General features: G+C 36.7%; 1 protein-coding gene across 5 annotated transcripts in view; it reads left to right on the plus strand.

The window, feature by feature from the left end:
* SFMBT1 (Scm like with four mbt domains 1) overlaps nucleotides 1–16,966 on the plus strand; it is a 136,971-nt gene that overhangs the window by 63,527 nt on the left and 56,478 nt on the right. For all 5 annotated transcript variants that reach the window (XM_057555350.1, XM_057555348.1, XM_057555347.1 and 2 more), the window contains one exon: nucleotides 9,124–9,278. In XM_057555350.1, the coding sequence (XP_057411333.1) occupies nucleotides 9,251–9,278 (28 nt within the window). In that variant the 5' untranslated portion in view covers nucleotides 9,124–9,250. The remainder of the gene's footprint in view (nucleotides 1–9,123; nucleotides 9,279–16,966) is intronic.

A 16,966-nucleotide genomic window follows, 5' to 3' on the forward strand; every position in this document is an offset into this window, starting at 1 on the left:
GCCCAGCTCTATCACTTACCATATTTCGAAAAGCACTTTTTCTCCTTCCCACTAAAACATAAGCTTCATGAGGGCAGAGATTTTGGCCAGTATTCTTCACTGATAACATCCCTAATATTTTGATAGGATTTATTAACACAGAGTAGGTTTCTGGTAAATATTTGTTGAAAGAATGAATAAATAACTTTCCATGTCAGTAAATGCATTTTTTTCTTAAAATAAAAATTTAAATCACAGAAGTACACATATGAATACATTCTTATCATAAAATGTTTATTCAATGCAGATAAAGCACAAATTCCCTTTTACCCTGTTCCTGAATCTCACTCTCCTAGAAGTAACCACTGGTAGTGATTTGGATGCGTTCTTCCAGATCATTTTAAAGGTATCTGTAGATATATAAAGAAAGATATGTACTATAGAAATATGTAGTTTTGTGTATGTTTGAGTATGTTTTATAAGCATGCACACACAGACAAACTACTGTCTATACCCAAAACCTTTTCATCACTCCCAGCATAAACTCTGTACCCATTAAACTATCTCGTTCTTTTTAACTCTCATCTTAACGGATGTGCCCTAATTTACTGATTGATACTGAGGTTTCCAGTTTTTCCCTAGCCACAGACATTGCTCAAGCATACATTTAGGCTTTTGCACTTTGTACATGTGGGAGTGTTTTCTCTGTGTATGCCCTGGAAGTGAGAACAATTTAATCTCTTTCTTTGAAATCGTTATGCTGCTTATTTATTTTTTGGATAGTTTTCTGAAATAGATATTGGAAATTGAATTGCTCAGTTGTAGAGAATACAAGTTAAAATTTTTGATGGAATAAAATTTCTCTCTAAAAGGGTTGCATCCATTTGTGCTCTTCAACCGGTGATAGCAGCATTCATATCTCCATATCTTTACCCATATTGGGTGTTATTAATCTTTTATTTTTGCCAATCTGTGAGTGAAAAATAACTTGTTTTAGCTGTTGATGTTAAACATATTTTCATATGCTTATAAGTCATTTGCATTTCTTCTGTAAAATTCCTGTTTATATCTGTTTTGCCCCTATAAGGTTTGGTCTTTTTTTTATTGATTTATAGGTGCTTTCTGTAATTATGGCTATTAATTCTTTGTCTATGATATTGATATATGCTGGCAATATTTTTTTCTAGTCTATAACTTGGCTTTGAAAGTTGTTTATGGTGTCTTTTGCTAATCAGAAGTTTTAAATGTTTATGTAGTCAAATGTATCCATTTTATAGCTTCCTTGCTTAAGGAAGGCTATACTATACCAAGGTTATAACCATATTCTCTTGTGTTTTTCTTTTAATTTGTTTGGAGTCTTAATTTTCATGTTTTGCTCTTTTAATTCACCTGGGATTTATTTATGTTGCAGCATGAAGTAAGGATCTAATTTTTTTCCTCCCAAAATGGATAGCCAATTCTTTATTATTAGTTTGTTCATCCTTTCACAATTGATATGGGATGCCATTGTATCACAAACTGTACTCTCATATAAATGCATCTATTTCTCAATCTCATTCTATTTTATGGATGTATTTGTCTTTTCTTGCACTAATACTATACTGTTTTAATATTTTGATAGAAGGAACTAGCTTCATCATATATCATCTTTTACAAAAATGTAGCTAGATTGTACATTTTCTCTTTTAGATGCATTTAAAAATTAGCTCATCAAGGTGAATAAAATACCCTATTGGGATTTTGATTGGGAAGGAAAACATTTCTCTAGCATAGTTTTATTGGCCATGTAGTAATACATTGTATGTTTGTACCATATTTTACTTAAAAATTTCTCATTGTTAGTCCAAAATAACCCTTTTAAAATATTGCCTCGTAATTTGGCTTTTTAAAAGATTGAGATGTAATTGACATATAACATTGTATTAGCCCAAGGTGTACAACACTGTGATTTGATATATATATATATATATATATTGCAAAATGATTCGATTGTGTATGTATATATGTGTACACAACATCTTCTTTATCCATCCATCCATGGACAGTTAGGTTGCTTCCATGTCTTGGCTATGGTAAATAATGCTGCAATGAACATGGGGGTGTAGGTATCTTTTTGAGTTAGTGTTTTCATTTCCTTTCATTTCACATACCCAGAAGTGGAACTGCTGGATCATATGGTAGTTCTATTTTTAATTTTTTGAAGAATCTACATAGTGTTTTCACACAGTGCCTACACCAATTTATATTCCCACCAGTGGTGCACAGGGATTTCCTCCACATCCTTGCCAACACTTGTTATTTCTTGTCTTTCTGATAATAGCCATTCTGACAGGTGTGAGATGGTATCTCACTGTGGTTTTGATTTCCATTTCCCTGATGATGTGATGTTGAGCACCTTTTAAGAAAATTAGGGTATTCTTGAGTTGTGGGTTTTGTTTAAAGCTTTTACTGGCTTTGTAAATTAATAAGTACTGATTTGTTCAACTGAGATAGATGTGCCCTGTGTTGCATTTACATAATCATGAAAAAGCTAAGTTAGGGTCAGATTTAACTTAGATGATTTGAGTGGCTAAGATTTGTCAACTTAACAGACTTATTTTTTATCTCCCTAGTTAAACATGTAGCAGTGGGTTAAAAACAACAACAACAAACAACTTAATGAAACAATAGAAAATTTCTACCCATGATAATCAAGTTACATTGACATTTGACAGATGGAAGCATAAGATTTAATTTAGATAGCCTGTCAAATAAGATGTGCACAAGGTCAGGGAGTGATGATTAACCCTTATGGAGAGTGAAAGGCCAACTGAAATCAACACCTGTTGGGGAACAAAAAATACAGTGACTCTACCACTAGCATTTACCGTCAAGGGCAGGGTTAACTTTGCAAATCTGCCCAAAATGGAGCATCTGATTTGCTGAACTGTTTGCACTTACCATATTTACAACATACTTGAAATTACTACTGACCTTCCATTTGTTCAGTTGAGGGAGAGGAGTGCAAATTCAAGCATGTTAGTTAGTGGGAATTTTCCTTTTAACTGTCTGGTAAATATTTACTGAATTAAAGCATTTTCTTGCAACCACCATACATACTAGGTCATATCGTTATAGTCACACTGAGTTTCTGTCCTTCTTCCTAAGTACTTTAAAAATTATGTCTAACATGTTAAATCATTTGGCTGAGGACTCATGCTACAGAAATCTCTCTTGCATTATTGTAACTTTCCTACATAATAAATACTCTTACTCAGTGTTTAATCTTAGCCTTGAAAATCAAGAGCATTAACGTGGAGCCGAGTAGTATAAGCTTAGAGTGTGGACTGCATGGGTAAACTGAAATAGGATGAGAGAGGAAGCATCATGTAGCTGTTTATTGTTTAGATGACTTTTACATCTTTTAAAAAATCTATTAAAAGATAAGTATTCCATGGTGGTTTTATTTTGTATTGATATATCACTAAAAATGGAATAGCGAATTCAGTTCAGTTTTATTCTACCTGGGTTTTGTTTCTGTTTTCTTTGTGTGCCTGTGTGTGTGTGTGTGTGTGTGAGTGTGTGTGTGTGTGTGTGTGTGTGTGTGTGTGTGTGTTTGACATCAAAGCTGGTTTTGTACAATTAGCTTTGCTTTTTTAAATTGTTATTTAGGTTTCTTAGAAGTGTTTCCTATTTTAAAATACTGGCTTTAGTCTCTTTTATTAGAACCTCCTGTAAATATCTAGGCTGCTGTTTAGTTCACTGAAAGAATTCTAAATAAGATGAACAAGGTCCAGATTAGTTAGTTCATGAGAACTTATTTAAATAAATAATTCTGATGTATTCTGGTCACCACAAGAGGAATTATAATACCAAAATCAATGATAAATAAAGACAGTAAAGCAGTTTAACATGAATAGGAAATAAATGAAAAGTGAATTAAATTTTTATATTTTAAGTTTCTCAATATTTTACTGTTTTTTTCCTCGCTGCATAAAAAGAGAGCAGACTAGCAATAAAGAGAAAGATCTGACAGATGTTCTAGAGCAAAAAGGCTTCATCAGTTTATGTCTCATGATCCTATTAAGACAATGAACTAATTGTTTATTTGTTAAAATCTAAGTGATGCTGTAAGATCGAAAAAATGTCACAGCCCTTTTTAACAACTTTGTATGTTGACAGATGGTAAATGGTCTTCTTGCAGTGATATAAAAATACTGGGGGCTTCCCTGGTGGCTCAGTGGTTAAGAATCCACCTGCCAGTGCAGGGGACACAGGTTCGAGACCTGGTCCGGGAAGATCCCACATGCGATGGAGCAACTAAGCCCGTGCGCCATAACTACTGAGCTTGTGCTCTAGAGCCTGCGAGCCACAACTACTGAAGCCCATGTGCCTAGAGCCCGTGCTCTGCAACAAGAGAAGCCATCGCAACGAGAAGCTCACGCACCGCAACGAAGAGTAACCCCCACTCACTGCAACTAGAGGAAGCCCGCGCGCAGCAACAAAGACCCAACGCAGCCAAAAATAAATAAAGAAAAATTAAAAAAAAAATACTGAATCACTACACCTGAAACTTATGTAATAGTGTATGTTAATTATAACTTAATTTTTTTAAAGTTACATTCTTAGTTTCAGCTACATAAGACTTGCATTTCCCCCAACTCATGTCTTTTTGGCTTTGAAGATTTATTAATAATAATAATTATTATTATCGCACTATGTGGCTCACTGCACAAAATATGCTGACGTATTTCAAGAGTTTATGAGTGTAAACAGTGGATGACATCTTCACAGCCTAGTAAACCAACAGATAATTTTGTTACATCAGACCCATGATGAAGTTTCAAGACTGTATGTAGAGATGACCCTAAGTTAGTGCCATAGGAACTTGAATCTGTCAATATTGCATAACAGTTAACATTAACGCAGCATTAACTATGTAGCTCTATGCTACATGCACTCCATTGTTTATCCTACTTATCCTGTCAGTCCGGTGAGGTAGGTACAGTACTGTTATACGCCATTTTATTAGTGATATCATTGGCACCGATAAGGTGATTGTTGAAAGTCACATAGCCAAGTAAACAATGGACACAGGATTTTGAAAAGTTAATATAAATGATAATTGTCCTTCACTTGCTTTTTTCATTGAGAATATAGATGACATTCCCATATGCTTTTATGGATCTACTTGAATTCTTCTAATGATTACAAAGTATTTCCTAGTGTAGGTGTATCATAATGTCTGTAGCCATCTCATTCACATTTGATGGACATATAGGCTGTTTCTGGTTTCTCACTGTTAGAGATAATACAGCAGCAAACATCATTGGCTATGTAGCCTTCCACACATTTGTGTTGTGTGAAAGGTTCTTTTGTTGTTGTTCAAGAGTGCTTATTTTTTATTTATTTTTTATTGAAGTATAGTTGATTTACAATGTTGTGTTAGTTTCATGTGTAAAGCAAGGTGATTAAGTTATACATACATACATATACTTTTTTTTAATTTAATTAATTTATTTATTTATGGCTGTGTTGGGTCTTCGTTTCTGTGTGAGAGCTTTCTCTAGTTGCGGCAAGTGGGGGCCACTCTTCATCGCGGTGTGCGGGCCTCTCACTATCGCGGCCCCTCTTGTTGCGGCCTCTCTTGTTGCAGAGCACAGGCTCCAGACGCGCAGGCTCAGCAATTGTGGCTCACAGGCCTAGTTGCTCCGCAGCATGTGGGATCTTCCCAGACCAGGGCTCGAACCCGTGTCCCCTGCATTAGCAGGCAGACTCTGAACCACTGCGCCATCAGGGAAGCCCCTATATATCTATTCTTTTTCAGATTCTTTTCCATTATAGATTATTACAAGATATTGAATATAGTTCCCTGTGCTCTACAGTAGGTCCTTGCTGTTTATCAATTTTATATATAGTAGTGTGTATCTGTTAATCCCAAACTCCTACTTTATCCCTCCCCTGCCATTACCCTTTGGTAACCATAAGTTTGTTTTCTATGTCTGTGAGTCTATATCTATCTGTTTTGTAAATAAGTTCATTTGTATCACTTTTTTAGATTCCACATATTGTGTTGTGGGAAAGGTTCTTAACAGTAGAATTATTGCTCAAAGAGTTTGTCTTTTAAATCTTTATATGTTAAATTATTTATCATTAAATTCCTCTCCAAAAAGATAGTACCAATATATACTCTCTCCCTTTGTCTGTCTTCCTTTCCAACTCTGGAGATTTTTAGTTTTAAAAATTTTACCAATTGGAAAGGTGAAAAAAATAGTATTTGATTAAAAAGTCCTATTCACTACTAATGAGATTGAGCATATTTTTGTAAGCATTAACTCTCATTTTTAGTGTGGATTAATTACATATTTTGCCGATTTTTCTTTTCTTTTTTTCTTGTTGAATTATGGGAGCTTGTATATGGAAATTAATCCATTATCTTACATGTTGCTAATATTTTCACCCATCTCAACTGTCTTATTTATTTATTTTTATTGAAGTAAAATTGACATATAACATTATATTAGTTTCAGGCGTACAGCATAATGATTTGATATCTGTATACATTGTGAAGATTACCGCAGTAAATCTAGTTAACATCTGTCACCGTACACAGTTAGAAAAAATTTTTTTGTGTGATGAGAACTTTTAAGACCTACTCTCTTATCTTTGAATTTTATTTATGGTCTTTTGCCATGTAGAAATTTTATACTTTTATGGTTTTTGGCACTCCTTTATGGTTTCTCTGATTGGGTCCAGAGTAATTTTTTTTTTTTTCCAGAGTGATATCTTTAAAAACACAGATTTGATCCTTTCTCTGCTTAAGAAAACCCTCGGTTGCTTCCCATTGAGAGGCACTATAATACAGCGTTTGAGGACATATAATGTGGACGTTTTGCTAGGTTTGAAACCTGGTTTTCCTACTTAGCTAGCTGTGGGACACTGGCAGGTAGTACCTGTTTTGTGCCTGTTTCCTCATGATAGTGATGTCACCTTGTCCAGTTGTTGAGAGTATTAAATGGGTTAATATGTTTCAGTGCTTTGGACAGTGCCCCGCTCATGGTGAATCCTCAGTATGTGTCAACTGCGTTACTCCTCCTCTTCCTGTCCAGTTTCGTGGTGTGCCACTTACCCGGGTGGTTCCCATGCTCCAGCCACAGTGGCCTGCTCTCAGTTCCTCCCCACCGTAGAGCCTTTGTATCTGCTGCTCCCTATTCCTGGACTATTTCCTTTCTGCCCTTTTTGCCTAACTGCTGTTTCCCCTTTCGTGTCAGCTTGAATACCTTTCCCCGCCCCAGGGACGCTGTCAGTGACCTCTTAGTTTAGGTTAGGTCTGCCATTATGTTCTATCTTAGCACCCACTGCTGCTTTTCCTTCATAGCACTTTAAATAATTGTTTTAAATTGTTGGCTTAAATTGTCTTACACCAGGTGAAAATAAGCGTCATGAATGCAGGAACCAAGTGTCTCTTGATTGCTTTACCCTTATTCCCTAGAATAGTGGATGGTAATGAGCTGGTGTTTAATAAATATGGGGAGTGAATGAATTAGCAGGTGGAATGGTACAGTTTGAATGTTTTGGGCTTGGGGTAGGAAAGTAAACTGAGAGAAGAAAGCTTACTTAGAGGCTTTAAATCTCACTACCAGGATTCTATTCAGTTGTTCCTGTGAAAGTGTGAGTTTCAGTGCTTATGTTGTATGAAAAGATTTTGGATAACTGGCAGTTACCTCAAATGGGATATCCATAATTTTAACTGTTATTAAGATTTTCTCTATGCTCAATATGAAATTTAGTTTTAAAATCTGAAAATGTTACACTCATTTTACAGATTTTAAAAATGGACATAATATAGTCTGTATAAGATTGCATAGTTAGTTATGCGTAGAGCTGGGGCTAGAATCTGGGTATCCCTATCACCCAGCTCATGCTGTTGTACTTGAGGTAGCTTGTACCTTTTCAAAGAGTATGTTAAAATTTAAACTAATTTTTTCTTAGTGTTTAAAAGATTTTTATGATGATCTATTACTGGGGATCTAATACAGAATCAGAATCTTTTTGAGAGGTTCAGAGTTGTTTGCTCTTGTAGGTATCACCCAGGCAGCTGTGGCTGTTGAGTTCCTATTCCACCTTTATAGTTTTCTTCATTGTTGCCCTTGAGGTTAGTTCACATCACACCTTCCTGCAGCAGCTCCTTTTCCCCCTTGCAATTACTCTTTCTAATCTGTTAGGCATATATAAAGGCAGTATCTTAGATTGTTTTACATGTATGTAAAGCAAGAATAAATAGATTCATCCATGCTGCAGCATGGATGGGCCTCAAAAACATGCTGAGTGAAAGAAGTCAGGTGCAAAAGACCACATGTTGTATAATTTCATTTGTGTGAAATGTCCAGAAGAGGCAAAAATCTCTAGAGGCAAAAGCAGATTAGTGGTTGCCTGAGGCTAGGGATGGAATGGAGAAGAACTGCAAGTGGGGAATGAAGTTTCTTTCCAGGGTGATGGAAATATTCTAAAATTGGATTATAGTGATGGTTATACAACTCTGTAAATTTATTGAAAATTATTGAATTGTACACTTAAAATGGGAAATTTTGGCATGTGAATTATATCCCAATAAAGCCTTTTTAAAAAAGAATAAATGGTTTCAGAGGTTATTTTGGAGGGATTGAGCTCTCTTTATAAGTGTAATTGTAGACAAATATAGTTGATACTTTTTGGTTCTGCATAATATTCTAGGTAAATGAAATGGAAAACTAGATAAAATAATATGTCGTATCCTGAATCTTATTTACTGGTTAAGACAGGGCATTGAAAGCTAACTTTTCCCCCCAGGATTTCATTAGGAATTAGAGTTTTTGTGGATAGTGGTGCTCAGTATTATAATCTAAGTTGAAGGGGTAGTGATTCATATATATGTTTATTTGTTGTGATTTTTAGATATCAAGATCTTGATAGCTCTTTCTCTCTACACACACACACACACACACACACACACACACACACAGTCTTCAAAATTAGAAAAGATGTCAAATTTTTTTTCTCTAATTCCATCTATTCTGCCAGTGTATTTTTGTTTTACCTGCCCTTTCAGCCCACCCGAGTGTCATGTCTTATGACTGAATAAACACTGGGCTGCAGCCTGTTAATGTGTTCTTTTTGATTTTTCAGCACTTTCATTTGGACCCTTGGATGCCCATTGAACAGATGCTTGAGAACTGCAAGTAATCTTCAGATTGTAGCATAACTATAAGGCCTGTCCTCTGTGTGGGGAGGAGATCACCCATGTGCTGTGGAAATGAACGGGGAGCAGCAGATTGATGCAGGTATTGGTTTTGCTGAGCAAAATCCATTCTTCAGAGTGCAGAATTCCATTACTTACCTGTGTTATGTTGTCTGGCTTATCTTTCTACCACCAAATGGGAAGCTCTTTGAAGACATGAGTTGTCTTTCTTTGTACCTGGCAGAGAACCTGGCACTGAGTTAGGGGGCGGGGTACTCAGCATGTTTGTTGAAAAAGTAAATAACTTTTACGAGCAGACTTCATTAAAAAAAAAGAAAGTTAGGTTCTTTTGAGGTAATTATCAATTCATAGGAGCTTGCAAAAATACTGACAGTTCTCATGTACCATTCACCCAGTTTCTACTGTAAGTTACATCTCATTTAAGTATAGTACAATATAAAAGCTAGGAAATTGATCTATGTATAAAATGTATGTAGTTCTGTCATTTTATCATGTGTAGATTCCTGTAACCACCACCTCAGTCAAGATACAGAACTATTCCATCACCACACAGAGCTCCTTTGTACTGCCCCTTCATAGTTACACCTACTCCTCTTCCCCAATATTCCCTAACCCCAGGTAACCATTAATCTGTTCTTCATCTCTATAATTTTGTCATTTCCAGAATGTTACATAAATAGAACCACACAGTATGTGACTTTTTGAGATGGGCTTTTTTCACTGAAAATAATGCCCCTGAGATCCATCCAAATTCTTGAATGTATCAGTAGTCTGTTCCCTTTTATTGCTTGGTAGTATTCCGTGGATATACTGCAGTTTGGTTAACCGTTCATCTGTTGCAGTACATTTTGGTTGCTTCTAGTTTTTGGTTTTTATGAATAAAGCTGCTATAAACAATCATATACATAAAATTTCATTTTTCTGGGATAAATGCCGAGGAGCACACCTACTTTCCAGAGTGGCTGTACCATTATGCATTCTTAGCAGCAGTATGTGAGATCTGATTTCTTCACATCCTCACAGCCGTTTGGTATTGTCACTATTTTTATTTAAGTCATGCTGATAGATGTGTAATGATAGCTCATCCTGGTCTTAATTTTCTTTCCCCTATTGGCTGAATGCAAATGACGTTGAACAAGTGATGCAGGTGATGTTGAACAGGTGCTTACTTGCCATCCCTGTATCCCCTTCAGTACCATGTCTTCGTATTTTTGGCTCATTTATTAATCATACTGTTTGTTTGCTTTTAATAATTTTTTTTAACTATAGAGGTTTCCTGAAAACATCTTTATTGAAATATTTTTCTTTGTTTTAAGATATAATTCACATACTATAAAATTTACACTTTGAGAGTATACATACAGTTCAGTGGTTTTTAGTATATACACAAAGTTGTGTGACCAACACTACTACCTAATTCCAGAACGTTTTCATCACTCCTCAGAAGAAACCATTAGCAGTCATTTCTTGCTTAATCTACCCTCTGGCAACCATGTCTACTTTCTGTCTCTACAGATTTACCTATTCCTACTTTCTTTTTATTAATGTTTGCATGGTATATCCTTTTCATCCTTTCACTTTCTTTTTTTTTTTTTTAAATTTTATTTATTTTTGGCTGCACTGGGTCTTTGTTGCTGCGCGCAGGCTTTCTCTAGTTGTGGCGAGCAGGGGCTACTCTTCGTTGCGGTGTGTGGGCTTCTCATTGCTGTGACTTCTCTTGTTGAGACGCACAGGCTCTAGTCACGTGGGCTTCAGTAGTTGCAGCACGCAGCTCGGTAGTTGAGACATGCAGGCCCTAGAGCGCACAGACTGGCTTTAGTAGTTTTGGCGTGTGGCTCAGTAGTTGTGGCCCATGGGCTTAGTTGCTCCACGGCATGTGGGGTCTTCCTGGCCCAGGGATCGAACCTGTGTCCCCTGCATTGGCAGGCGGATTCTTAACCGCTGCACCACCAGGGAAGTCTCTCATCCTTTCACTTTCAACCTGTGTAAATCGTTATATTTGGAGTAAGTTTCTTGTAACAGCATGTAGTCATTAAAAAATATTTTTTTCAGTCTTGTAATTGGTGTAGACCATTTACACTTAATGTAATTATTGATATGTTAGGGCTCACGTCTGCCATTTTTGTCCATTTGTTTTCTCTGTTTTTTTAATATATTTATTTATTTATTTATTTATTTATTTATTTATTTATTTATTTATTTATTTTTAGCTGCGTTGGGTGTTCGTTGGTGCCCACACACTTTCTCTAGTTGCCACGAGCGGGGGCTGCTCTTCGTTGCGGTGCGCGGGCTTCTCATTGTGGTGGCTTCTCTTGTTGCGGAGCACAGGCTCTAGTCACACGGTCTTCAGTAATTGTGGCTTGAGGGTTCAGTAGTTGTGGCTTGCGAGCTCTAGACCACAGGCTCAGCAGTTGTGGCACACGGGCTTAGTTGCTCCACAGCATGTGGGATCTTCCCGGACCAGGGCTTGAACCCACGTCCCCTGCATTGGCAGGCAGATTCTTAACCACTGTGCCACCAGGGAAGCCCTGTTTTCTCTGTTTTTTTGTTCCTATCTTTTCCTGCCTTCCTGTGGGTTACTTGAACTTTTTTTTAGAATTTCATTTTGATTTGTCTGTTCACTGTTCTTGAGTGTTTCTCTTTGTATAGCTTTTTAGCTCTAGGTATTACATTATATATACTTAACTTATCACACTCTGCTGGTTTTATCCTTTTGTTAATTTGAGTGAAGTGTAAAAATTTTACCTATTTTTATGTCTCTTTACCTACTCTTATTTATAATAAACTTGTCTTAAATATTCGTCTACATGTTTTGAGAACCACATCAGATATTGTTAAAAGTTTTGCTTCAACTGTCAAATATAATTTAGAAAATTCAAGAGGAGAAGGAAAATGTATGTTTTCCAGTATTTTTACTCTTTTCATTTTTCTTTATTCCTTCCTGATTTTCCAAGATTCCTTCTCTGTCATTTCATTTCTGTTTATAGAATTTCCTTTAGCCATTTTGTTAGGGTAGGTCTCTTGGTGATAGAATTCATTAGTTTCCCTTCATCTGCGAATATCTTAATTTTGCCACTCATTATTAAAGGCTGTTTTTGCTAAATATAGAATTCTGAGTTGAAAGTTCTTTTTCTTCATCTCCTGAAAAATATTGTGCCTTCTGGGCTCCCTTTCTGATGAAAAATTTCCTGTCATTGGAATTCTGTCTCCCACCACTCCCCTTAAAAGAGGTATTGTTTCTCTTGCTGCTTTCAGGATTTTTTGTCTCTAGTTTTCAGCAGTTTGACTCTGTGTATCTGTGCACAGATTTCCTTGGGTTTATCTTGTTGGGAGTTTTCTCACCTTCTTAAAACTATAGGCTTACGTCTTTTGACAGATTTGGAACATTTTCAGCCATTATTTCTTCTAGGACTTTTTCTGCCCTGTTCTCTTTCTCTTCTTTTGGGACACTGAAGACACTTTTGTTAGATCTGTTGCTATTGTCGCACAGCTCTGTGAGGCTCTTTTCATTTTTTTTTCTCTCCGGTGTTGAAATTGGGTGTTTTTTATTGCTCTTTAATTTTGGTGTTTTTTTCCCTGTCCTCCTCATTCTGCTGTAGAGCTTATCTATAGAGGAGTTTGTTTTGTTTTGTTTTGTTTTTTGGTTATTGTATTTTCAGTTCTAAAATTTCTGTCTTGAGCTGGGGAGGAATGAAAGATGGGAATAGCTCCAACTTAAGAGCCACAATCCCACTATTCTAACAGAGGTTCTGTAACTTGTCTTGATAGATGCTTTTCAGTTTGTTCTGTGCCTTCAGTTAATTTCAGAACTTTGAAATGGTCAATTTTCATTGTTTAGCCAGTATTTTTGCTGCTTTTCTGGAAGAGTGGGTTCACTGAGGTACTCACTCCGCTATTTAGGAAGTTGATTTGTTTTCTTTTAAGTGTTATTATTAACTCATATCGTATATACATTACATATATATTTTATATATGAATTTGAATCCATTGCTGTCATCATTCATTTGATGATCAAATTGCCTCATTCTAGACCAATGAGAGTTCTTTCAGATTGGTTCCTGTGTTCTTTGGATGTGACGTCATATATCTTTGATAGTTATAGTCCTTGCTTTCTGGCATAATAAGATTCCAAGGTCCCTCTTGCACGTTTCCTGCCCCAAGCTTGCAATCTGCCATTTCTCGGAGGAGCTCTTTTTTTTTTAAGTGGATATGATATTTACAGTCTACAGTCCAGGTGCTGGGGTGCTCATTGATAGCAGATTGCCATTTCTTCTAGGTCTTATCCTTAGACATAGCTAGGAAATACACGTCTTTTGAAGAGAAAAGAAAATCAGATGGCTTCATCTGATATTTACAGTTTTAATTTAAAATTACAGGGTTTTTATTTCTTTGATTTGATATTCGTGTCTCTTTTCTTTTAGAAATGTGTCGTTTTGTAATGTCTTTAGTATCACTTATTTGTTTTTATCCTATAATATTCATATAATTTTTTCACTCTAACAATACCAGCCTTCCAAATATCAGTAGGATAATAGTGTATAGTTTAAGATTTCTTTATGGTTTTGCCTTTAGATATATTCCACTTGGGTTTGCAGTCAAAATTTTGTATTTTATTAATGACTTAAAGGGATCCTGTTTTCTTTGCGGTTTTGACACCAACAGTTAGGCATATTTGTTTAAGTTCATTTTCAGTTTTTAGAATTTTTAATTTAAATGTTTCTAAATTGTGTAAGTATATACATAGTTACAAAGTCAAAATTATATAACAACATTCCCACTTTCAACCTGATAGTATTCATCCTTTTTATTCTTCTCCATATATATAACAAGTTTTATTACTTTTTATTCTATTTTTCATGTTTTAAAATGTAAAATGATATGTGTGAGCATTTACATATATATTCATCTCTCTCTCACCTTATACAAAAACGAGAGCTACAGTGAAAACTGCTCTGTGTTTTGCTGTTTCACTTAGTGTATACTGAAGATTATTCCACATCAGTATGTGGAAATCATTCTCGTTCTTTTTTACAGATGTATAGTACTGGATGTATATACCGTATTTTATTCACCCTGTTCCTTATTGATGGACATTTGGGTTGTTTCCAGTCTTGGTATTACATATAGTACTGCAATGAATAGCTTTGTACATATGTCTTTTTGTATTTTTTTTTTTTTTTTTAAGAAATTCATGTTCTTTTATTTATTTATTTATGACTGTGTTGAGTCTTCGTTTCTGTGCGAGGGCTTTCTCTAGTTGCGGCAAGTGGGGACCACTCTTCATCGCGGTGCGCGGGCCTCTCACTATCGCGGCCTCTCTTGTCGTGGAGCACAGGCTCCAGATGCGCAGGCTCAGTAATTGTGGCTCACGGGCCCAGTTGCTCCGTGGCATGTGGGATCTTCCCAGACCAGGGCTCGAACCCGTGTCCCCTGCATTGGCAGGCAGATTCTCAACCACTGCGCCACCAGGGAAGCCCTGTCTTTTTGTATTTTTGCCAGCATATCTTTGGGATAGATTCCTAGAAGTGGGATTGCTGGATCAAAAGGTAAATACATATGTAATTTTGCTAGATATTGCCAAGTTCTTTCACCGGGGTTGTGTCGTTATGCTTTACCTGCTTAATTACCTGCCTCACCATGGAGTGTGTTGTCAGACTTCGGAATTTTTTCCATCTGATATCTCAATGTAGTTTCCATTTGCATTTTTTAAAAATGAATAAGTTTGCACATGTTTCCATATGTTTAAGGACTATTTGCATTTTTTAAAAATAAATTCTCGGGACTTCCCTGGTGGCGCAGTGGTTAAGAATCCGCCTGCCAATGCAGGGGACACGGGTTCGAGCCCTGGTCCAGGAAGATCCCACATGCCATGGAGCAACTAAGCCCATGTGCCACAACTACTGCGCCTGCGCTCTAGAGCCTGCGAGCCACAACTACTGAGCCTGCGTGCCGCAACTACTGAAGCCCACACACCTAGAGCCTGTGCTCCGCAACAAGAGAAGCCACCACAATGAGAAGCCCACGCACCGCAATGAGAAGCCCACGCACCGCAACGAAGAGTAGCCCCTGCTCGCCGAAACTAGAGAAAGCCTATGCACAGCAACGAAGACCCAATGCAGCCAAAAATAAATAAATAAAATAAATTTATTAAAAATAAAATAAATAAATTCTCTTTTCATGTGTTTTGCTGACTTTTCTATCAGATCATTAGTCTAGTTTCTTCTCAGTTTTTAGGTAGTTTTTGATGAATGAGAGATTTTAGTCCTTTCATTCGCTGCTTTTATTGTTGTTACTGTTTATTTTTTATTTTTAAATCAGCATGCTGTTTGAGGGACTAGGGTTCTTGCCAAGGACCATGAATATGAATGTCCAGCCTTGTTATGTTTTAGTGATGGAAGTTGACTTTCTACTGGCTCATACTTCCAGGATGCTCCCAATAAAGTCTTTGTTGGTTTGTTGTATTTCTAGGGAAAAATTTCAAATACATAGAAACGAATGGAAAACAATATAGGAAACACCCACGTACCTACAATGCAGAATTTAGAAATTAATAAATAATAAATTAACATTGTCCAATATTTGTTTTCATTTTTAAAATTGTGGTAAAGTATCCATAACATAAAATTGACCACTTCAGCCATTTTTAAGTGTACTGTTCAGTGGCATTACATACATTCACGTTATTGTGTAACTATTACCACCGTCCATCTCCAAAACTTTTTCATCTTCCCATACTGAAACTCTGTACCCATTAAACACTAACTCCCCATTCCCCTCTCCCCCTAGTCCTTGGAAACTACCATTCTTCTTTCTGTCTCTATGAATTTGACTACTCTAACTACCTCAAGTAAGTGGAATCATAGAATATTTGACCTTTTGTGGCTGGCTTATTTCATTTAGTGTAATGTTCTCATGGTTCATCCACATTGTAGCCTGTAGCCTGTGTCAGAATTTCCTTCCTTTTTTTTCAGAGATGTGGTGCTGTTTTTTTAATATATATAAATTTATTTATTTATTTTTGGCTGTATTGGGTTTTCATTGCTGCATGAGGGCTTTCTTTAGTTGTGGCGAGCAAGGGCTACTCTTCGCTGCAGTGCAGGTGCTTCTCATTGCGGTGGCTTCTCTTGTTGCGGAGCACGGGCTCTAGGCATGCGGGCTTCAGTAGTTGTGGCACGTGGGCTCAGTGGTAGTGGCTCATGGGCTCTAGAGCTCAGGCTCAGTAGTTGTGGCACATGGGCTTAGTTGCTCCGCGGCACGTGGGATCTTCCTGGACAAGGGCTCGAACCCGTGTCCCCTGCATTGGCAGGCGTATTCTTAACCACTGCGCCACCAGGGAAGCCCCTCCTTCCTTTTTATGACTAAATAATATTTCATTGCATGCATATAGCACATTTTGTTTATCCATTCATCTGTTGATGGACACTTGAGTCAGTTACTTCTGCCTTTTGGCTATTGTGAATATTGCTGCTATAAACATTCATGTATAGATATCTGTTTGAGTCCCTGCTATCAGTTCTTTTGGGTATATACCCAGAAGTGGAATTGCTGGATCATATGGTAATTATATTTTTAATTTTTTGAGAAAGCACCAAAATTTTTTCCACAGTGGCTGTACCATTTTATATTCCGAGACCAGCAGTGCACAAAGATTCCAATTTCTCACAGCCTTGCCTACACTTATTTTCTGCTTTTTTGATAATAGCCATCCTAATGAGTGTGAGGTGGTGTCTCACTGTGGTTTTGATTTGCATTTCCCTAGTGATGTTGAAC

This window comes from Balaenoptera acutorostrata, chromosome 10 (genome assembly GCF_949987535.1).
Source record: "Balaenoptera acutorostrata chromosome 10, mBalAcu1.1, whole genome shotgun sequence".
NCBI classification, from domain to species: domain Eukaryota; kingdom Metazoa; phylum Chordata; class Mammalia; order Artiodactyla; family Balaenopteridae; genus Balaenoptera; species Balaenoptera acutorostrata.